Source organism: Salmo trutta, chromosome 12 (genome assembly GCF_901001165.1).
Source record: "Salmo trutta chromosome 12, fSalTru1.1, whole genome shotgun sequence".
Lineage (NCBI taxonomy): Eukaryota > Metazoa > Chordata > Actinopteri > Salmoniformes > Salmonidae > Salmo > Salmo trutta.
Genome location: NC_042968.1, coordinates 15082671 through 15106763, shown reverse-complemented (window position 1 = coordinate 15106763; position 24093 = coordinate 15082671). Strand labels below are relative to the sequence as shown.

The 24093-nt window shown below is 46.3% G+C and overlaps 1 protein-coding gene across 16 annotated transcripts in view; it reads right to left on the bottom strand.

The window, feature by feature from the left end:
- Nucleotides 1–24093, bottom strand: part of LOC115202998 (tight junction protein ZO-1) — a 155273-nt gene that overhangs the window by 15796 nt on the left and 115384 nt on the right. For 6 of the 16 annotated variants that reach the window (XM_029767225.1, XM_029767232.1, XM_029767236.1 and 3 more), the window contains 23 exons: nt 23319–23443; nt 23037–23139; nt 22516–22849; nt 22288–22394; nt 21243–21411; nt 20848–20989; nt 20286–20297; nt 19083–19118; nt 16685–16821; nt 15882–15987; nt 15593–15743; nt 14420–14528; nt 14010–14229; nt 12120–12304; nt 11829–11924; nt 11484–11510; nt 10487–10569; nt 10024–10234; nt 8116–8216; nt 7523–7873; nt 5702–6010; nt 3759–4664; nt 3345–3427 (listed from right to left, as the gene is read on the bottom strand). In XM_029767225.1, the coding sequence (XP_029623085.1) occupies nt 3345–3427; nt 3759–4664; nt 5702–6010; nt 7523–7873; nt 8116–8216; nt 10024–10234; nt 10487–10569; nt 11484–11510; nt 11829–11924; nt 12120–12304; nt 14010–14229; nt 14420–14528; nt 15593–15743; nt 15882–15987; nt 16685–16821; nt 19083–19118; nt 20286–20297; nt 20848–20989; nt 21243–21411; nt 22288–22394; nt 22516–22849; nt 23037–23139; nt 23319–23443 (4103 nt within the window). The remainder of the gene's footprint in view (nt 1–3344; nt 3428–3758; nt 4665–5701; nt 6011–7522; nt 7874–8115; nt 8217–10023; nt 10235–10486; nt 10570–11483; nt 11511–11828; nt 11925–12119; nt 12305–14009; nt 14230–14419; nt 14529–15592; nt 15744–15881; nt 15988–16684; nt 16822–19082; nt 19119–20285; nt 20298–20847; nt 20990–21242; nt 21412–22287; nt 22395–22515; nt 22850–23036; nt 23140–23318; nt 23444–24093) is intronic. The other 10 variants (XM_029767237.1, XM_029767240.1, XM_029767241.1 and 7 more) reach the window with 8 other exon arrangements.

The window sequence follows — 24093 nt, the reverse complement described above, 5'->3', positions numbered from 1 at the left end:
GATACTGGAATATTTGAGGTGTATTAGAAGCTATTATTTGTACCATGATCGTCTTCAATATTTTATTTTATTTACAAAAAGTTAAATTCACTATAATGAGGGATCCTGTTTTCTGCAAACAATGCCTGCAATACTGCGGTCGGCCTTGAATTTCCATGGCTTCAATGAGAGGAGGCAGTCGTTCTCCCCTGGGGTATGCCCACACTATTCCAACATAGAAAAACAGTTTTTTAACATAATTACCATTTTTGAAAGGAAAACTATTTCACTCATATTGTAATTATTAATTATAGATAATATGATATAAAAATCTTGAAACACTGGACAGTTACTTTAAGCTTTAAAATGGCAAGGTTCTCTCTCTGCCGCATTGCAAAATTGGTTGAATTGCAGGATATTAGCTTTATAGTTACACCAAAACATTTCTCTACTACATGACAAAATGTGTAGAATTGCAGCACATTTGCTTGAAAACTGACATTTTTTCTCTCCAATGCCAAGTGGCGAGTCCTTAAAAATGTTCCTTCCCACGGCCCAAGACTTTGCTCGTCCGGCCATGGACACAAAGTCATGGTAAAACTCCATATATGCTATTTTTATTTAACTCAAGTTGTGTTCTGATTATGAGGGGGTCCCTGATGAATTTGCTATCACAAACGGGGTACCCAGCCCCAAAATCTTTGAGAACCCATGGTTTAGGATTCTGTTGGTCTGAGCCTTGATGCAACTGTACCACCTTCCGGACGGGAGTATGGAGAACAGTTCTCAGACACACCCTGGAATGTACGTCCTGAATGGCTGGGAGCTCACCCCCAGTGATGCGCTGGGACGTCCGCACCTCCCTATGTAGGGCTTTGGGGTCGAGGGCGGTGCAGTTGCCATACCAGACGGCGATACAACCAGTCAGAATGCTCTTGATGGTGCAGCTGTAAAAGTTCCTAAGGATCTGAGGGGCCATGCCAAAATGCACTGTCGTGCCTTTTTCACAATTGTGCTGGTGTGAGAGGACCATGTTAAGTCCTCAGTGATGTGGACACAGAGGAACTTGAAGCTCTTGACCCTCCATTGCGGCCCCGTCGACGTGGATGAGGGTGTGCACCCTCCCCTGTTTCCTGTAGTCCAAGATCAGCTTGTTGGTCTTGCTGACGTTGAGGGAGAGGTTGTTGTCCTGCCACCACACTGCCAGGTCTCTGACCTCCTCCCTGTCTCATCATCATTTGTGATCAGGCCTACCACCACGTGTCATCAGCAAACTTGATGGAGTTGGAGTCGTGCGTGGCGCAGTCGTGGGTGAACTGAGAGTAGAGGAGGGGGCTAACCACACACCCGTGGGGGGCCCCATTGTTGTAGGGTCAGCGTGGCGGAGGTGTTGTTGCCTACTCTTACCACCTGGGGTCGACCATCAGGAAGACCAGGATCCAGATACAGAGGAAGGTGTTCCATCCCAGGGTCCCGAGCTTGGTGACAAACTTGGAGGGCACTAAGGTGGGAGAGGACAGTGTGGCGTGCAATTGATATTGCATCATCTATGGATCTGTTGGGGTGGTGTGCAAATTGGAGTGGGTCCAGGCTATCTGGGATGATGGAGTCCATGTGTGCCATGACCAACCTTTCAAAGCACTTAATTATTACAGATGTGAGTGCTACAGGAGGGTAGTTAATGTGGCAGGATGCCTTAGAGTTTTGATGAACAGGAATGATGGTAGTCAGCTTGAAACGTGGGGATTGCAGACAGGGACACGGAGAGATTGAAAATGTCTGTGAAGACGCCTGCCAGCTTTTCTGCACATGCCCCGAGGACACACCCTGGAATACCGTCTGGCCCTGCAGCCTTATGAGAGTTGACCCACTTAAAAACCTTACTCATGTCAGCCTCAGAGAGAGATCACCCAGGCTGGCTCAACGGGGGCCCTCATGCTGGGCTCTGTGTTGTTTTTGTCGAGGCATGCATAAAAGGCATTGAGATTGTCTGGTAGAGAGGCATCGTTAGGCAGATCATGGCTAGGGCTTCCTTTGTAGTCCAAAATGTACTGTAACCGGTATAATAGGATTCCACCTTGTTCAGATCTTACCCTTTTGCTTGTTTGATAGCTCTGCAGAGGTCGTAGCGGGACTTCTTCTACGCATTCGTGTCCTCAGCCATAGCCTCACGATTGGCTGCTATAGCCCTGTGAGCAGTAGCACTGTCCTTTAGCTTAGCACGCACCTCTGTGTTAATTCAGGGCTTTAGTTTGGGGAAGCAGCAAACCTTCACTGTGGGGATGACGTCAGTGATGCATTTCCTAATTAACCTATTCCAGTCAGCGCTAGCAAAGCAGTCCTGTAGAATAGCTTCTGCTCCGGTAGACCATTTTCTATGGAGCACATCATGGGTCTTCCTGTATGAGCTTTTGTTTGTAAACAGGAAGCAGGAGTGGCGCGGAATTAAAATCACCGGAAACAAGAAAAGCAGCATCTGGGTGCATGGTTTCCTGCCTCTTTATAGCCTCGTACAGTTCATCAAGTGCCAGCTTGTTATTGTTGTCCTGATGTGGAATATATACAGCAGTCCCAATAACAGATGATAAGTCTCTCGGGAGGTAAAAAGGTCAGCATTTGACCATCAGGTATTTCAAGACGTGAACAATAGGGCGAAACTCCCTTCCACTGCGCTAGAGTCTGCACAACATTTGCTGCTGATGAAGAGACTTACCCCTCCCACTCTGGATTTCCCTGAATCCAATATCCTGTCCGCTCGGTGAATGGAGAATCCATCAAGTATCTTGTCTGAAAGCCATGTTTCAGAAAAACAGAGGATATTGCAGTTACGAGAGTCCCGCTGATCGCAAATCTGCGATCAGAGGTCATCCATCTTATTATCAAGTGGCCAATAGAATGAAGGGAACTGGTGGCTGGTTTTCCTTTCGCCTTCGACTCTCCAGGACGGCCACTCTCCTGCCTCCTTTTCACTGGCGTTTCCTCTTGGGTAGCCCGAAGATTTGGTTGGAGGTACACAAAGAGCCCAGGGCAGATGAGTCAAACTTGTAGTTGAACCCAGAACTGAGTTAATGATAGCGGAGGCATTTAGTGAAAACAACGTAGATAAACGCCAAAATAATAGCTAAGTTGGGTCGGAGCACACAATACGGCAGCCATACAATACAGTACACTGTCATATTCATATCATATCTTCAAAAGTAATTTACCTTTCCAAGCCCTATTATCCACTTCAGAGTGGATCACCTGACAGCCCTAACAGACACATCTGGCCCTCAGAGATAAAGCAGCATCTGTTCTGTGGTGTGATGTAGTGTGTGTGTGTGGTGGGGGGGGGCTCAGTGCTGTATTCCATTATGACCCATTACCTGAACGACTTCTCCTGGTCCAGATTGCTGAGCGAGTTGGCTTTAGGAATGCATGCGCCTGGTTTGGTGGGCAGATCTGCTGACTGTGGGAGCAAGATAGAAATGCAAATAAAATTCCTGGAAAAGTAAACCTTTACGGACATCACATGGACCAATCAAATATAATTAGGAGAGGTCAGGGTCAGGTAACCCTGTGAGCATTACCAGTGCTTAACTTGGACTGAAATAGGTTCTGGTACTCATTTTACGTGCCGGTACTGTTTGCATTTAGGTGCAGGAGCTCCACAATACTTTTGAGCTAATGTTCTATAAGAGGAACAGGAGCTCAGGCAGTAGAGCATTTGAGCTCGTGCCCAAGTCAAGCACTGAGCATTACATACGTGCACAAGAGTGAGGTGTTTTCCAGATGCTTACCCTGAGCCCGACGGTATCTCCTGCCTCCTTGGCTCGGTCCACAGACACAGAGCGCTTGTTCTCAAACATCTTGACCCTGGACAGCACCGACTGGGCCCTTATGGCCGGGTCGTCCTCCAGCTCCACTCTGGGGGGAGGGGGAAGGGGATTGGGGGCTGTAGTGATCACCTTGTCCCCAGGTGAGGGACGGAGAGCCTCTGGTTGTGGTTTGGGTGCGGGCACGGGGGCGTCAAAGCTCATGATGGGTTCATACTGTTGGGGCGGGGGCTTGTAGCCTCGGTGCTGAGGTGGTGCCTGGTTGTAGGCAGGCCCAGGTCCTGGCCGCTGGGCAGGCTCCCCCTGGTAGTATTGTTTAGGGGGCTCTGGAGAGCGTGTTGCAGGGGGATACGGGTGAGGCTCCTGGTCGTAACGTAGAGGAGCGTAGCCCCCTGGGACGGATGGAGGAGGCTCATCGTAGCGGATGGGTCCTGGTCCTGCTGGCTTGCCGTAACGAGGTCGTCCGTTGTAGCCCAGCGGGGTCTCATCATAGCGCAGCTGAGGGGGGCTGTAGTCTCGCTCGGGTCCGTCTTCGTAGGACAGCCGGGGGTCGTAGCCAGGCCCAGGGGGGTGCTGCTGCTGGTGGGGTGGTGGGGCAGAGGTCTGCTGGTTGTAGGGAGGCCACTGGTCATCGTAGTGAGGCACGTTTTTCTCGTGGTGCAGTTGAGAGTCGAAGTTACGATACTTTGGTTCCAGGTAGCCACCCCCATCGTAGCGGTTGGGCGGGTGATCGTAATCTCTGTACGGGTGTTGGTCCTGGTACGGAGGCTGGGACTCGTATGTCATGGGCGGCCCCATCGCTGGAGACGGCTTTACACCACCATGGTTCACTCTGACTGGCTCCTCCAGGTAGGGATCCTTCTTGTACATCTGAGGAAATAAACAATGGAAGAAACATATTGTGAGTAATGGGACAAGAGCAACCAGTAGCACACATCCAATAAATAAATGTGCTTATAAATATAAGAATCAAGTAACAGAAGGCAACGTAGAATATTAAAACAGAAGATTAATAATGGCTGAAGGAGGAAGCAGAGAGAGGAAGCAGGGAGACCTGAAATAGAGACACTCAGAGGTAGGGGTTAAAGGTCAGGTCAAACAGAATGCAGGTCTGAATGTCAGATCAGAGCAGCCAATACACACAGGAGATCTCAATATATATACACAACATACCACTTTAGTTTAAACAGCAACCCAAAAACAAAACTAACAAAGTAGATACAAAACAAAATAAAAACTTTATCTTGATAACATTACAAGCCAAATGAAATTACTGCATGTTCCCCGCACAATGTAAACCCTATTAAAAACCATGGCATTTGAAAAGTAGCCATTGAACAAAAAAAGTCATTATTTACATTAACTTCATGGGATGTTTAAAATCCATAAAATGTATACTCCACAGTTGGAGCGGAATGGCTACATTTCAAATTCAGGGAATAAAATGTCCAATAAAATATCCAAAATACTGATTGATAACTTGAAGAGAATGTCGCCAAATAAATCGATATAATTAAAATGGCCCATTCAGTCTGCATCAACCAGTACACCACTATCATCAGTTCTACTGCTACGTTTAAACAGAAGAGAAACCAACTGAAACATGTTGTAGCCATGCAAAGAGGGTAAGCAACAGTGAGAGCCTCAGGTTCTTCGCTGCTCTTCTCTATATAGGTGCCACACCAATGCAGCAATCAGTCTATATTCTCCTCCAAGAAGCCCACTGTTGTTTACGAGTGCTCAGACACACACAGTCTCTCTCTCTCTCAGAAGCACACAGTGGACAGCGGGCAGGCATGCAAGAGTGAAAGGAAAGCGTGGCGGGCGGTACACAGGCAGGCAGCGACAGGCCACAGCAGACCGACAGCGGGGTCGGCCGGGCCAGGCCATGTCCAGACGATGGGTACCTGTGGTTCTGAACTGGGCAGTCCGGATTGTAGGGGTTCGGGTTCGAGCGTTGGGGCCGGGGCCAGGGGCTGAGCTAGATCAGGGGTGGGCATCCTAAGCCTGTCAGCCTCGGGGCCGGGGCCTGGGTTGGGTTTGCTCTGGGGAGCAGCGATAGGGCCAAGGCTTAAACCATGGCTCAAACCCGCTACACCATTTACAGTGTTGTTGACAGCAGTGGGCGCTGCCTCTGTCTCAGCCAGTAACACAGGCTGCTCAGGCTGCTGGGGGAGGATAGGCATGGTGGCCGGAACAGCCTCTGCTTTCTCATTCTGTGAAGTGGTTCAGAAACGTTTAATACACGGTGCTACTGCACGAGGGAGATACACCCTCACTAATGTTAACGTTACAGCGTAACACAGCCTGCTCTGTACCTCCTCCACCGACCAACTCAGTAACTCACCATCCTCGGACCAAATTCAACTGATGGCTTTAGATGATCAATCTGCCACGTAAGAATTCGTAACAGGACAAAGTTTCTGTTGTTAATGTAGTCTGATTGGACTTTAATTCTAGATTACAGTACAATGTTTTCCTTTTCTTTTTTTCTCTTTTACACATCAGAAGACAAACTTTTCGTGGATATCATAACGGCCGAATTGACCCAGATAAATACATTAACAGCAATACGTGGTTAACACTGACATTTCCAACATGCACATAATACTTTCTGGTGTCACGGTATCAGTCCGAATCACAAGTAAAACAACTAGGAAGAGCACATAGGTGGGTACCGATACAGACACTTGACAGACACAAAACTTCGTCTCCTCAGTGAGAACATCGACATCAACAAAAACAGTCACACTAACACAGGTTGTGAATACTGATTATAACAGTCACACTAACGCAGGTTGTGAATACTGATTATAACAGTCACACTAACACAGGTTGTGAATACTGATTATAACAGTCACACTAACGCAGGTCGTGAATACTGATTATAACAGTCACACTAACGCAGGTCGTGAATACTGATTATAACAGTCACACTAACGCGGGTCGTGAATACTGATTATAACAGTCACACTAACGCAGGTTGTGAATACTGATTATAACAGTCACACTAACGCGGGTCGTGAATACTGATTATAACAGTCACACTAACGCGGGTAGTGAATACTGATTATAACAGTCACACTAACGCGGGTCGTGAATACTGATTATAACAGTCACACTAACGCGGGTCGTGAATACTGATTATAACAGTCACACTAACGCGGGTTGTGAATACTGATTGTAACAGTCACACTAACGCGGGTCGTGAATACTGATTATAACAGTCACACTAACGCAGGTCGTGAATACTGATTATAACAGTCACACTAACGCAGGTTGTGAATACTGATTATAACAGTCACACTAACACAGGTCGTGAATACTGATTATAACAGTCACACTAACGCAGGTTGTGAATACTGATTATAACAGTCACACTAACACAGGTTGTGAATACTGATTATAACAGTCACACTAACGCAGGTTGTGAATACTGATTATAACAGTCACACTAACACAGGTCGTGAATACTGATTATAACAGTCAAGCTTATTCTTGCTTTTTTATCTTTTTTTCTTCAAGAATAAAAAAACACAAACAACGATAGTGAATAAATACTTAAGTGGATACAAATTTTCTTTCCATCTTTTTTGTTTTTCTTTGTTTTGTGTTAGTAGATAATACTGTTTTAAAACACTGCTTCAATAGCGGCGCCAGAACACCCTCCTCACGCACACCACGGATTCGAGACAACAGGGCAGATGCACGGCTCTCATAAATGGTACCTGCTGGGCCACTGGTGCCTTGAACCCGGCTGGGTCGATCCGGTTCAGGGGGTCGGGCTGCACTGTGTGCTGGTACCCGCCGTACCTCAGGGGCTCCTGGATGACTGGTGGGTCCTCTCGGACGGGCTCCGAGGAGCGGGTGATGGCGGGCTCAATGGGCAGGCCCACCTCGTCGTTCAGCGTCTCGTCTAGTTCCTGGTCGGTGTAGGCCCCGCCCTCTGTGTCCGTGTCCTCGTAGTCGGAGGTGTGGCGGCTGTCCGTGCTGTACATGGAGTACTCACTGCCCGGAGCCGACAGGTACGACAGACGGTCATCATGCAGATCCAGGTCATCATCTGGAGCACCGTCCGCCTGGGGAGACACGATAGGGGGAGAGAGGGAGGGAGAGGGACAGGGAGATAAAGAAAGAGCAGAAGCAGCAACATTACAGTGAGGAGAGACAGAGAAATGAATGGCAAAGAAAAACGTATTCATGCACAAAATACATTGTATATTAAAATTGTCTGACATTAATTTTGAATACAACATTTTCATTAAAATGAAATGCATTGGTAAGTGTTTGATGATGTTAGTCTCGGCGCTGAGTGTCCTACCTTTCCCTCTGAAACCCACACCAGCTGGTTCTGCTGCTGTTGAATGGTCTCCTTCAGGGCACCGTACCACCCGTCATTCATATTATTCATGTTAATGGTGGCTTGGGAAGGATAGAGACAAGAGAAGGAGCAGAGACAAAGCACCACTCAAATGAACACAGACAACCGATAACACAATTCTCATAATCACTGTGAAAAGCTGTTCTCACAACCTCATGAAAAACCATGCTGATTAACACATCAGAGCCCGATAGCAATGGAACGTTGAAAACACCACGCAGAGAGAATGGTCCCTTATCGTGCCGTTGGAGCACGTGTCGATACTGATAGGATCAAAAGAAAGGAAGCGCTAGGATCTAGGATCAGCGCTTCTCCATTAAAATCTTACCTTAACATTCTAATTATTTCACAATACTGGAGACGGATTAGCTCCTAGACTAGAGAGATATTTATTTGGTATATTTGTTTGGTATACTCAGTGTATATTGAGACAAATTACAGACCGTACCCTACAAGTAACAAAACAGAACTCAATTGATTGAACATGAAATGTATTTCAATATTATTGAAATAGGCCTATAGCCTACTGTTTATATTTTAATGCAGTCATCTTGATTTTCATTTGAATCATCTTTTTATACGCCACTTGTTTGTATAAATTGCAAAGACATTGGCAACTTTTGTATTTGTAGTCAACTTCGTTCTGAAGTTCTCGGTGGTCACAGAGAGACGGATAAACCATGTGATTCTATGTTCATCGAAGATCTTCTGTGTATAAAGTGACGCGGGAGGGCAAAAAAAGCGGCGCAGTTAGCTGTTCTACGAGTGGTCTGTGGCAGGCGTTGCGAGTGTTTTCAAGTGCAACGTTAACGATGGTTAGGGGGAAACAGCTCGGAGATTTAACGATGCTCCTACGAAAGTTCTGACGATCAACTTAACCTTAAGATGCTTTTGGGAAACCGGGCCCTGAACTAGTAAGTGATATGTCTAACTATCATTGATTGAGATATTGATGACTCATTATTATTCTACAAGAGGGGGAAATGATTTCTAGTATGACTGCTTGTATCATCACAAAGTTGTTGTGGTGTGTAATCACCGGTTGCTGCAGTGTGTAAGCATTATATTACCACTGTTGTACCTATGAGCTGTCATGAGTCCAACAACACTCAATGTCTATAGCGCTGCCTGGCAGGTGTCAATCTGTTTGACCTTAGACAAATACCACAGGTGACACTTCTCTGTTGTTCTCTCTCTCACTCTAGGCTTGTTCTAAAAATACCAGGTAGTGCTTCATCTACAGACCCATGTGGAATAAGGGAGTAACTCAACATGGATGGGAAAGGAGAGGCTGGCTGTGCTCTCTGCTCTCCTGGGGCCTCTCTCTTTATTGCCAGCAGACGGTAAAAAAAATGAAGAGACGCCTCCCATTTCATACGGGGCAGGGCCGTGCAGGGAATGGGTAATGATGGCTGTGGTCCTGTGGGAGGTTAGCTCGGAGCCCTGAGCAGCCCCACCTGCGTGAGGAGGAGGGGACACCGATAACAGCACCTCGCTAAGACACTGACTGTACTGTGCCACCGGCTGATAGTCCGCATCAGAGGCACAACTTTCACTGGGGACGGGGGACATGTCCCCCCCCCACATTTTTATCATTGGAATGCAATACAAAACGAGGCAACGGTGTGCTTTAGGACCATGTGGACACCTCCGAGCGGTCGGGTAGGCTGTTTGGAGTGTTTATCCGACTGGATTAAAACCAAAGTTGCACCCCTGGTCCACACTACAGTACAGCACGCAGCCCTAGCCTCTCTCACTCCTGACAACTCCATCTCCCTCTGAGATACATTTTTTCCCCTACCTCCCACTCACCATTTCTCTCTTCCCCTCCCTCCCATAGAAACTCACTGGTGAAGAGATGGTGGTTATTCTTCCTTAGTTTGAGGGCTCTCTCGTAGAGTTTCCTGGCTGACTTCCTGGACTCAGGGCACAGCCTGGTTCTCATGGTCTTGACGCCCTGCTTGCTGTCCGGGTTGAGGAACACCACGATGGGGTACCACTGGGCGTAGTTCAGACGGTCCACAGCGTTGGGGGTGATGTCCAGCACAGCATGCCGGTCCTAAGGACACCCCCATAAATAAATCATTCATATTTGATCTAAATACTAACACTAAAAGGTTTGCTCAGACTACTGTTTTAGACTATATTGTTCATATATTGGTCAAATAAAAACTTTCATAATTCCATGAACACCAGAGAGCAGTAGTGAGCCATGGATGTGTGTGTACTATATGCGCTTTAAGAGGGGATCTGTCTGTGAATGCATGCGTGTGTGTGCATGCGTATCTGTGTATTAAGTAGTCTCACTCACCCGGTCAATGATCTGTTTAATAGTGTGGAGGCGAATGATCCCGGAGCTGCGCTGGTCTTTTCCTGCGTCTTTGGGCTCACTCTCTGCAGAGGGGGAGAAGGGACAGTGTTACGGTGTCATATTACTGCAGAGCTCACTATACATCTCAGCTCATTACCTTCACCCTAATGCATGCAATATGCCTTAAGCACATTTCAAAACATAAAATAGAGGTAGTGTCATTATGAATGTGCGCGTGCAACTAGACATTACAGTATAGTATAATCCGTAATGCAGGAAATGTGTTACATGTGTGAAAAGCATTGAAGTGGGATAATGCACATACAAGACGATAGGGAATCATTTCAAATAGATTCATGATTCAAATTTAAAATGGATATAAAAGTCAGGGGAGTTAAGCAGGATTGTTCTTAAAAGGTTAATTATTTAAACATGGCTAGCCTGGCCTTATCTGTCTATCTGCCACCAGAAGGTAATGACCCTTCGAGAGGCCAGCTGACCTGGGTGCAGTTTCACTACTCAGATCTCAACACTATTATCACAGGATCTGGCGCAGAAATGGCCTCTTATCTTTCACCACTCAACCCTACAGAAGCAGCATTCTAAATGGCAGAGTGCTAACATCACTAGCCCTTACAATTTCAGTCATAAACACACCAATGTCATAAGGCATCGTCTCCAATCAAATGTAAAAGTTGACATTTTAAGTACAGATTATGGTGTAATCCACACACAGACATTAGGGGCTTGGGAATTAATAATGAAGACTAGTACGGTTATGTATGCAGCTTATTATCTATAGGATATTAACTGTGCCATGGGTACATGCTCTATAACTAGCTATATTCAGTCATTCCACAACCTCCCGACAGGCTGAATCAGGCCAAACATGACCAACTACAGAAAACACATCTACGGTACAGAGGGTAGGCTACCACCTAACTAACTAGCATGAATTAGCACTGATACAAACAAGTTGATGTACTTCATGACATACTTTCCACTCCTTCATGTTGCTGTGTTTCTGAAAGAAAATACAAGGTTTACAGAGATATAGGTTACGCAAAATACGTCCAGGGCTGGAATCACTTTACATGTGGATTTTGGAGTAGTGCACTTAGGAAAATTGAAATTCAATACTGTTGAGGGTGTTAGAATGAACACTACATGCTAAAGATGCTAGCTATTCCCTCAAATGGACCTGGAGTAGGCTGATGAGGGCACCCTCTAGTCTCTAACACAGAGCTGCTCTAAGTACTGTGTTACTCCAGCTGTGTGTGTGTGTGACATGGCTGAGACAGACAGTGAGATAGCTACTAATGGCTAGCTAAAGGCTACTCACTGGCCAGCTCAAACAGGTCAGGCTCCTCTCTGGCCAGCTTCTCTCTTGCCACGTCTGCAATGGACCCAAAGATCACCACAGGCCTCAGGAACCCAGCTGGATAACAGAAGACACAAAACACCATATTTGACAGTATCAACACCTCTCAAGGCCGAATTTGCAACAAACACATGGCTGCATTCCAATTTCCACACTTTTAGAATGAAGCAATGTACTGGGAAAGCATTCTCAGTGGTACGCTAGTTTAGGTATTGTGATGTATCCATGGACCCTGCTCTGGAGATCACCTACCCTCTCTCAGCACCACCCTCTCATAGGCAGGGAACTTGGTCTGGACCGGCTGGGCAGACAGGTCCTCTCTGCTCTTCCTCAGGTTCCTCTTAGAGGTCCGCAGACCACGGAACCTCCAGAAGTCAGCCCTGTCGCCCCCTGGCGTTTTGGGGAGGGTGTACTGCACACTGGACAACTGCTCTGCCCTGTGGGAGGGGGAACCGAGTGGTGTCAGGCAACAGGCAATGGATTCAATGATTGGATTTCAATGGAAACTGCCAACATGGCCTCAGTTTATTTTTGATTCATGCAGTTATCCAATGTCTCATTTACAGCCCTGTTATTCTATACAACTTACCTCTATTCTTATTTATTTATTTTCTCCCCAATTTCGTGGTATCCAATAGCTAGTTACAGTCTTGTCCCATCGCTGCAACTACCGTACGGACTCGGGAGAGGCGAAGGTCGAGAGTCATGCGTCCTCCGAAACACGACCCCCGCCAAGCAGCACTGCTTCTTGACACACTGCCCACTTAACCGGAAGCCAGCCGCACCAATGTGTTGGAGGAAACACCGTACACCTGGCGACCGTGTCAGCGTGCACTGCGCCCGGCCCGCCACAGGTGTCGCTAGAGCGCGATGGGACAAGTACATGGACTCAAACCAGGATCTTTAGCAGCACAGCTAGTACTGCGATGCAGTGCCTTAGACCACTGCACCACTCGGGAGGCCACCTCTATTCTGTTCTGAAATACTTCTATACCTTAATATAACCTAGAATTCAGTAACATTTGACTGAAGAGGACACAGGCATGGCCAGGGACACACCGTGGCTACTCCGCTTATAATGGTTACGTTGATGTATGCATGTGACAAATATTGGTGTCACGCTGGTATGTTGGGAGCACTGTGAGGTTCCCCTGTCTGCCCCATGGTGTGGAATCTCTATCTCTCTCTAAACATAGCCAGGGGCTGTAGGTCAGGGAAGGGCTAGACACCAAGAGGGACTCTGTCAGCCTGCTGTTTCATTATGAATAGATAGTCTCCTACCCTCACAGGACTCATAGTGCAAATGCCTTCTCACTAGAACAGTTGTCACCCGTGTAATTGAGACTAGGGGTGATGTTAATGTGTCCTACTTTACACAGCCCAGTTCATCATCTTATGTTAGTGTTGTTGTTTACCATCTCTACACCGACAGCAAGGCTGCTGGTGTCTTATTTGACTAATGCCGTCGACCCCCCTCCCCCTCTAGCTACCTTACCCTCTCCTCTCCACAGAGTAGGCTCTGCTGAACTCGACTGTAACTCTAACTGTTCTTGTTGGGGATGATGCATCTCTCCTGTATTCTACCTGTCCTTGTTGGGGATGATGCCTCTCTCCTGTATTCTACCTGTTCTTGTTGGAGATGATGCATCTCTCCTGTATTCTACCTGTCCTTGTTGGGGATGATGCCTCTCCTGTATTCTACCTGTTCTTGTTGGGGATGATGCATCTCTCCTGTATTCTACCTGTTCTAGTTGGGGATGATGCCTCTCTCCTTTATTCTACCTGTTCTTGTTGGGGATGATGCCTCTCTCCTGTATTCTACCTGTTCTAGTTGGGGATGATGCATCTCTCCTGTATTCTACCTGTTCTTGTTGGGGATGATGCCTCTCTCCTGTATTCTACCTGTTCTTGTTGGGGATGATGCCTCTCTCCTGTATTCTACCTGTTCTTGTTGGGGATGATGCATCTCTCCTGTATTCTACCTGTTCTTGTTGGGGATGATGCCTCTCTCCTGTATTCTACCTGTTCTTGTTGGGGATGATGCCTCTCTCCTGTATTCTACCTGTTCTTGTTGGGGATGATGCCTCTCTCCTGTATTCTACCTGTTCTTGTTGGGGATGATGTTTCTCTCCTGTATTCTACCTGTTCTTGTTGGGGATGATGCCTCTCTCCACCTCCTGGTGGTTCTTGCCAATGCGTATGGCGAGCCAGGAGCCCAGCTTGCCGTTGTAGAGGGTGTCCACTACACGGAACACCTCTCCCTTGTTGAAGCTCAGGCCGTATGGAGACTCCTTCTCATACTCAAAGTGGGTTCGGATGTAGAACGAGTCGCCCACATCCGACTCCACTATCCGACGGTAAACTGGCAGAAGAAGAAATTAAGTAGGGATAAATGTTCAGGTAAACAATTGAAAGTGTGTGTACAGTTCACATGTAACCAGGTTAAATTAAAATGTGTGTATCTGTGCAAACTCAAACCTTTACACTCTCTGACCCTGTCAAGATCGTAACGTTCATTTATCTAACATCTGTTTTCCCCCCATGTTACTCACCATCCTTCTTCTTCTGGGCCAGAATGGTGACCTCTTCACCCCTGGGAAGGTCTAGGAGGAACAGCACAGCCTCCTCTCGGATGATGTTAGCAAAGTCTACGTTGTTTACCTACAGAGAGGAGGTAGAGAGAAGAACAGAGACTTTCAGTGCTCCAGGGTTCAGGCCAGTCTACTTCCCCACCTCAACCCCTGCAGTCCCCAGCACAATATCACGTTTATTTACCCTGCTGCAGAGCCAGCGTTTGAACCAGGAACACATGGGGTTGAATCATAGAGAATAACCTTTATCCTCCTCAGAAAGGAGACTTCAAGTCTTTATCTCAACTAGTCACACTGTGAAGGCCAGGAAACACTCACAGGCTCCCTGCCCAGCGGTGGAAAACAACATCCTGGGCTGTATCTGAAATGGCACCCTATTATCTATAGTGCACTACCTTTCCCTACATAGTGAAGAGGTCAAAAGTAGTGCACTATATCGTGAATAGGGTGCCATTTGGGACACAATCCTGGAAGCCCACTCATAGGGAATCGCACAGAGCCTAGAGATGTGTTTGTACAGCAGGGAAGGAGGCTAGCAAAGAGGAGGAGTTAGTCCTCCCCACATTCCATCTTGACCCTTACTGTGGTGTGGGAGAAACACAAAGCGTGGTGTGTTTCATTAAAATGTGTGGCTAGTGATAAACATGTTAAAAGAATCCAACTGATATCAGAGGGGACTTCCATCAACAATACTTCAGACAGAGCCTGAGAACAACAACAATGACCCTTATTGTGTGGTTTAGAGTAAAAAAAGGAAAGACAGGGAAGGGAAGAGCCAGGCGTTGACCTCAGACTGATTCACAGTAAATCACCATTTTCTTTCTAACATCACTATGACCAGCGACCACACAGTAACACAAGGCTAGTGGGTCACATAGTTTCACAAAGTGTTTCCAACTAAGCGTGGGCAGCGATGAGACCGTTACCAGAACTACAGCAGATGTTCTCCAGCTAGTACAGAACATACCCTTTATCTACTGTGGAAAAAGAACACGTCAAACCACACATCCTGTGCACTTTCAAAAGAGAAAACTCTACAATGGCCTTGTTGACAAAAATGTGACAATCATACCCAACAGATAATAATAATAAAATGTGTAAAGAAGATATTACTGTTCAAGATAGACTTCTTACCCTGAGAATCTGGTCTCCTTCCTCCAGACCTTCCTTGGCAGCTGGGCTGTCCTCCAGGACTCCGGCTACAAAGATGCCCACGTCGTTCCCTCCGGCCAGCCTCAGGCCAACACTCTCCCCCTTCTTAAACTTCACCAGCTTCATACTCGGCCTGCATGGGGAGTGGGCATCATACACAAACAGATGTTTAGACACTACTGTTCTACATGGAGCGATTACAAATCAGCAAATAACATGGTACTGACATAAAGGGTAATAATAACATGGCTTTAACAGGACTGAGGGTTACCTGAGGATGCTGTCATCATGACCAGCGCTGGGCACTGGGGCGTCAGAGGGGCTGACTGGCAGGTCCACATCAGGCTGGCCAGGCTGGGCATACACTGGCTTTGGTTCTACAGGACCAACACAACACACTTCGGTCACATACTGATAGTATGATCACACACAAGCATGTAAACACACTGACCTGGAATGTGAATGTAGAGATTATGACTATCTGAGTTATGGTTAAATAGCTACGGGAATAGGTCAACATTACGTAACACTAGAGCAGGTCTTCATGAGAAACTGTTTTCCTGGGACCCTAAGCGAGATTTGGTTTGAGGGGCCCCCAGGCCTCGCAAAATACACTATATATACACAAAATACACTATATATATACACAAGAGTATATGGAGAGTATATGGATGGACAGCCCAAAAATGTATAGAAAATTGAATTTCTATACATTTTTGTCATGGGGTGTAGAAAAATCTTTGAAGTTTTAAAGCTATTTTCATGCAATTCTATATATTTTGCCATTACTTATGCCATGTTAATATGATATTTGAGTGAGAGTGACTAACAAAATCCGTGACACACTTTGGGTCGCGACCCATACTTTAAGAAAGGCTGCACTAGAGGGATGGACTAGAGTACTATGGACTGGGCTTTTCTGATATGTGGGACAAGGAGTACAGAGCGCATTCCAATCCAGGGCGGAGGAGAGGGGGATGCAGAGAGGGATAGGCACAGTGTCAAGGCCTGTTTTGGTTCAGGCAGTTAAGACAGGTGGAGGCAGCTGTGGAGGCAGCAGGGGCCCTGACTGACCTGGCAGCGGGGGCAATTTGTCCTCTCTGGCCAGTGGCTGGTCGCTGATGGCCTGGATTAGGGCCTCCTGGGACCCTTTAACAGGAGTCGACATCACCCCGGGCTTGGAAATCCTCTCCTCATCTCGACTTCTGTGGCTAGAAAAAGAAACAGTTGATTATTTATTTTGGGTTTGTTCGTTATTTGCTTTGTAGGCCTACCCAGTGAGATGAAGAATGGTACCAATTATGAAGAGAGAACAGAAAGGTAGATGGATGAACCCTGAGTCTAATTAAAAAAATATAAAGTATAGGAGACAAAACAATGTAGCACGACCTCTTACACCCTCTCCACAGAGGGGTTCTGTTCTATAAAACTAATAACAGAGCTTCCTACACAGGCTGCTTGGAGAAGGTCCTGCTGTTTTAGCCCTGGGACGTAGCTACGGTGATGGAGTGTGTGTGATCTGTGTGTGTTGTTATGAGAGCGCCGTGTTACTGACATCACAGCGTGGAATGAGTGATAAGGCATTAGGAATAGTAAAGAACGGCTAAAACTATAAGCAGTTAAAAAGGAGGACGGCTGTCTTCCTCTCAAACTATATTAATAGGGTCAGGACCTATTCTCTGCTGGCCCTGGTTTCACCTCTGCATTGACTGCATCAGCAGCAGAGCAGACTCCAGGTGCTTTCAGCTGTGTGGTCTAGAGACTGTCCTCTCAACCCTACAGTATCACTAACAACCACACAGAGACCAGAAACACTAAATCAGTCATACCGAAGCAGACATTTTTCTACAAATGTTTTGATTGAGAACTGTGTGCATTACAAATGATTCATTCCATTTCCCTTCTCAGCCTTCTAACCAAACCACAGCAGCAGTACTGTATACCTGCCAGAGCCAGTCCCAGCTCCAGCTCACGGCAGCCAGGCACTGAGTGTTCAGATCAGATGTGTGAATGCTGTGCTCCGTCTCCGCAGCTCTACTCGGCTGTTTCTTAGAACAATGGGCGAATTCCAGCCTGGTCACGTGACCCCGAAGCTGGCATAGCACTCCAGCCAGCATCCAGCAGCTTTTTACACGGGACGAATGAAGCGGTAAGCTGCACTACAGCCTGACTGTGTCACCATCTTACACCCAACGCTCACTTACTCCCTCACACAGGACTTTAACAGGATAACATGCACTCACTTCCCAAAGACAAAATCAGACTCAAACAACAGCAAAACCAAAACGTGTTGGCTTGAAAAGTGAAATGGTGACCCTTGCCTTTCAAGTATTCTATTTCCTGTCTTTGTGAGAACAAATGAAAACACTCCATCAAACGTCTCCCATTACAATTATTCAACAGTGGAATTCCAGATAATGTGTTTAAAGTTCAGAGTGCATTAGGGAATGTAGAGATAGAGAGATATTAAAAAGGGCTGCAGAATGGTGTTAAGAGGCAACATATCAACTAAACATAAATCCTTACGTACTGCTTTCACCTTGCCTCCTTCCCTCCGTTCTCTCTCTGCTCTCGTTTTCGAAACACAACAGTACACAAGGACCAAAGCACAAATCTGCAATCTGTTTCTTATTTCCTCCTGTGGCATTCAATCTAAGGTTATGCTGTATAAATGGACATCGCAACACAATAATCTTGTTGTGATAAAACGTGTTTTGCATCATGCAAAGAGGGATACTTTTATTTTTTAATTCCCATAGACCCCTGTCAAAACATCCATCTAAAATGGGACAGTTGCACAGCTATTTTTTATTTTGTTATTTGAGGAAAATCTCTTACAAAACCGAATGTAGGAGGCTAACTAACATTTTCACAGTTCAATGAGGTGCTTTCACAAAGATGTTTTTTATTTCACCTTTATTTATACAGGTAAGTAAATTAGTCAAGTCTTGATTACAATGACGACCTGATTGCATATTAGGGAATGTTTTCTCACAGGGACAAGAGAAACATTTAACTATAGAGAAAACCTCAACTCTGTGAACCATCTGATTCTGGGGCAAATCTCTGTGGGAAGCGTGTCAAATTCCTGCCTGGCCTCCTGCATAGCTAATACATACTGTGATGACTACTGTATGCATACTGGTCTGGTTATAGCCAATCCCTGCTCACCATTTAGTCCCTCTTGACTGACATTCATAAAGAGCAGAGTATGGCTTAGAACTAGACTACCAACATTCAAACAAAGTGCTCAAGGCTCAGCAATACAACATATATTATGTTACTCATTGTGTATTTACATGAAGACAAGTAACACCAATTCAAGATCCCCAAACCTAAAGGCTAACTCTGGAAAGAAAACAAGTCAGAAAGAGCGATGTAGATCAGTAGTACTAAACTAAGTACTAGCCTAAAGTCTAGGATGGTCTCAACAACTACTGGCAGGGTGTTTTTGTGACATTGTAACACTTACAGTGGGAGTATTCTGTGTAAGAATGTCCCTGCGTTCCTGCATTGAGACAAGAATTGTTATTCCACAGTATTGTTGACAGTTATATTGGGGCTGATTTACACCAGTTGGTTACTGGAGTGGCTTGGTGACAAACAGGCAGCTGTAAATCACTAACAATTGGTCCCTCCAGATATCTAGTATCCATCTAGCCAGGCATTCATTCCAGGCTCTGATGATGAATTGACTTTAATGCCATTACACAATGTTCTCCACTGCCTCAAGTGGGTACTAAGTTTTCCATGGAGTTGTTGATTTGCCATTCATCTGATTCCATATGGGCTGACAGGGCTTGGGGTTTAGACCCAGAGTATTGAGGAGAGACCAGTACCGCTACGAAGTACCAACCAACCAACCAGCTGTCAGTTTTCCCATTTCAGATCAATGGTACAGCTGCTTATCTGCATTAACGCCATCATATCAGGATGTCTACAAAACACTAGAGCAGCACTGAGGAGGGAGCTAAAGACAGGTACAAACACAGTGTTCAGCAACTACAGGGGGCTACGGGATGCTAAATCTATGTGAAATCTCTGTCAAATAAATAGGACTGTTCACTGTGATTCAAAAAGGACAGAACCAACGCTTACAGAATCTTAAATGAGTAGGGCCTTTTCAGGTATCTGACCCTCCAAACATGTGCTCTGCAGCAGAAATAGCCACAACAGGAAAGGGCATAGAGGAAATGGTAGAGTTTGGAAGCAGAACACTTGACTTGAGTTGTGTTGTGTTTCATTTTGAATCCAGGGCTTTCTTTCTACAGAGCCTCTCCTCCAGGGCTCAGAGCCTTTCCGCTCGACACACGAGCTCCATCTGGGCAATCCATCCTCATCCTGGTTAATTGCTGTGATGCGGCAGGCAGGCCGTCTGATCAGAAACCAGTAGCAGCCTTTCCTTCCACAGCTCTATCCCTTCCTCCAGCCCCTCTGGCGTCAACACACTACATACAGTCAGCCCGGCTAACAGCGCCAAGCCTCCTGTCCAATCTGAGAGGAACTGTCAAGCCTCGCTCTGTCAAGGCAACTCATCTACTGGTCTACTTCTCTGTCTAGTGACTATCTACTTAGTCAGCTACGCAGGCAGCTATGCAGGCAAGCCAGTCGCCACTACTACATGTCTGTCAAAGCCGGTTACTGCATCTCTCCACTGCTTTCCACACAAACTTACTTTAGCCTCCAACTGAGGAGATGGAAAAAGAAAATTGTGCAACAGAGGAAAGAAACAAGACAATCAAATGACTGGGAAAATGGGGGAAATGAGGCACATGTTAATATTTAAACAGTTATATATAGTTATCATTGTACTGACTGATGCTCTGGCCCATTCCAGGCTGGTGGTTTCTTTTAGGTTGTGATGAGTTATTATGGACACTGTATATAGGGAGACTATATGGTGAGCTATGGGGGGGTGCAGGGGACTGAACATCGATGTGGAAAAGCATCAATATCCTCTCCTCTGTCTCTCTGTGACCTCTGACCCCTACAGCAGGTCATTATGGCACTGCTGGGTTTATAGAGCCACATATTTCTGTTCTATTCATCCTGTGTCTTCATTATCAATTCATTTATGCACAGCCCTCTAACACTAACTAACCACTTATGGGCTTTAACATGATGCATTTAACATGATGAGTTGCAGCGCTGTTCGTGTCTATGTGATATGTACGACAACTGTGTTTCCCATGACGATTGTGTAATATGTGTGTGTGTAGCATGTGTGTTTTCTTTACCTGCCATTGCTGATCTGCCGTGGTGAGTGTCGGGAGGGGTCCGAGGGCTCAGACCGGGTAGGGGAGCGGGATCGACTGCCCCGTGCTCGATCGTGGGATCGAGTGGAATGGTCTGATGTCAGTGAATGAATTTCTGAAATGTCTGTTAGAGCAAAGTGGTGTTTAATATGGCGATTGAACCATGACAAGTAAACTTTAAAAAAAGAGAGAGAAATCAGTAGAAAAAGGATTAAATAGTACGTTTTCCTTTTCAGATACCTCTGGGAAATTGCACCCTCATAATATCATGCCATATTGTGAGCTAAACAAAACGGTGTTAATCAATATGAGGTTGTTAAAACACGAGATTGATTGATGTTACCGTCCTGTAGAGAACGCACAGAGCTCCATCTCACCGTCTCGGTCGGAGTTGTTGCCGGAGGGAATGCTGTCGTCCATATCGGGGATGTTGAGCAACGTGGCTCTGTCGTCTCTCTGCACCACCATCTTTAACTTGCCTTTTGACCTCTCGATCAGCTTCTTAGCATCTATTAACGACAGGTTCTCGGTCACTGTGCCGTTAATCTGGGAGAAAAAAGGAGGAGAGGCTGTTTAAGGAAGGATTCGTTCTCATCATTGTACAGTTTAACTTTGGACTCGTGTAACCGCACACATACGCCAAAGCCATACCTGTCCATGGAGTAAAAGATCTATAATGATGTTTAAAAATGTCTGCTATGCTTAAGCAAATGTTTCACATGCACAGTTCTTTACGCATGGTCACTTGCTGTGAGAGATTGAACATACCATCATATAATGTTGCATAAAAATGAAATCACCACTCCTTGTTTAAATGTTTATACGGGAAGGCTAAGGTCCCACAACAACACGGTATCCCTCTTTCCTGTACAAGCTTTCATAGTTACTACACTTGTAAGACTTGAGTTCTATACAAGGACTTTTTTGAATATAGTGAAGTGGACAGTCAGAATTCAGGGTGTACATTCTTGTGATGAGGTAGATCTTTCCCATCAGGGACTGACTAGTCAAGAACCAAAGAGAGTGATGGAATGCATGGAACACTTGGGTACTGAGAAGCACACTAATGAACTTTGAACTCCCATTACAGGCATCTCTCTCAGAGGGGACATATAAAACAGAGAAGGCTAGAATGGCTAGACGTCGTAGTGAAACGGTGTGTTGTGTTGATGAAGTTCGTGTGGAGGTATTACATTACTCTTTGAGAGGCCCTGGCAACCTTCCAATATTTACACTAGCTTACTAGTGAATGCATGCCAAAAATATTCCCTCATGGGAAGTGGTATGCTTAGTATATTTATGCTCTTTATCTCAGTTCAGTCCCCATTTCTTTGAGTGCCCGTCCCAGGATTTGAACCGGTGACATTCCCACTCCAGGTCATCGTCTATAACGACTTGCCCCATCATGTCTCTGGTTCTCACCTTCAGCACCACGTCTCCCTCCTGGATGTTTCCGTCCCGTGCTGCCAGGCTCTCTGGGGAGATGTCCTTCACAAAGATGTGGCTGGCCAAACGCAGACCATACTCTACTTTGAACAACAACAACAAAACAATATTAGCAGAGCCCTGTGCAATACCACACCTTAAAAAACATTAGGGTCAAACTGACAATGAAAAAGAAAGACCTAAGCTGGACATTGGGGCGCCCACCTTCATTCTTGCGGGACTTGACAAGGGTGACTTTGGCGGGGCGGGACGGTGTAGAGGAGCCTTGGGATCGGCCAGAGTGGGGCGAGATGCTCCTCTCTCGCGAGGCACTGTGTTCCCGCCGGCTGCTGTTGCTGCGTTCACGCTCGCGGTCGTTCGTCCGCCTGCTGGCCGTGCCGCCGCTCGCCGCGCCATAGGCGCTGGTGGGCCCGCTGCGGCCGCTGTGCTGCTCGTAACCATCGTCTTCATCAGTGTCCTCTTCCTCGTGCTCGGACATAGTCTCCCTGTCCCCCGGGCGAGACACCGGGATCTGAACCTTCCGTTTTCTTCGGATCGTCTGTGGGGGAAAGAAAGGGACATAATGTCATTCTCAACCACCTCAAATGACCTCTTATCAACTCAATGACGTGAGAAACGTGTCTAAATCCCTGGGGTGGCATTCATAGAAGAGGAATGTACTTGCTGAGGGCCATAACGTTAAGGTTAGCCTTTTGTTCATTCCCCTGAGGAATACAACAACTCACTATTTTTGCATTCTTTCCACTCTTCCGAAGCTGCTGCACTGCGTACGCATGCTCTACGTTGTCCATGGACACTGCGTTGACCATAACCACACGGTCATTTTCCCTGGAAGGAGAAGAGAAACAAGGACGCTCAATCACGGTCAGGATCTACATTGACCACTCCCAAATCAAGACCATAGTGTTAACATATATGGCTGGTTACCCAGACCCAGATTAAGCCTAGTCCTGAACTAAAAATCATGCTCACAGAAAATCTCCATCGAAAGTGTTTTCTGCACTTACGATAAGAGTCCTTCTGCTGGGCCTCCCTTCAGGACGTCGGAGATGACAATGGAAGTCTCACCACTCTGGAAGTGAGGGTTGTCCCGGCCCCCTGAGATGGCTATGCCGAACCCAAACCCTGGGGCCTGCACACATCACACACACACAACAGAAGTTGGAGAGGACATGAGGTCTGGGACAACAGTGTATGTTTTCTTCATTTCATCCATCTGTGAGTTTTTGCCTGAATGCAATTGATGAACATAATACTGTACACAGTAGACTACATAGCCCGTACTTCCTCAGTCCAGTTAGCGTAGCAGATCTGATACATAGGGGAAAAAAACACAGCTACTCTAAACTCTAGTCATTCTATTGAAGCACAGTCAAAAGCTATCATCAACCATCCCTTCATATAGCCTAGCTATAGCAAAAGGATTAGTGTGTGTTATGTCCATGGTTGGACATGACAGAGAGAGAAACAGAGACAAAGACAGAGAGAGAGAGAGTGCTATGTCTGGCACAGTGATCTGATCTCAGGTCTCTCTCCTCTCTAGTCAGTCTGTCACCTCTGACTGGAGCCTCCATTATCTTGTTTTTCTCCATTATCACAGCCAGCCTGACTCTGTCCTGACTCCCGATCTCCTGACAGATGGCCAGGCCAGGCCGCCACTCAGGACTGGAGACTAAGAGGAGAGACACTTATAATAACCCTGATGGTGATCAGCTCGCTGGCACAACCACACATTGACTGCATGCATGCCTCTAGCCTGGTCCCAGATCTGTTAGTGTTGTG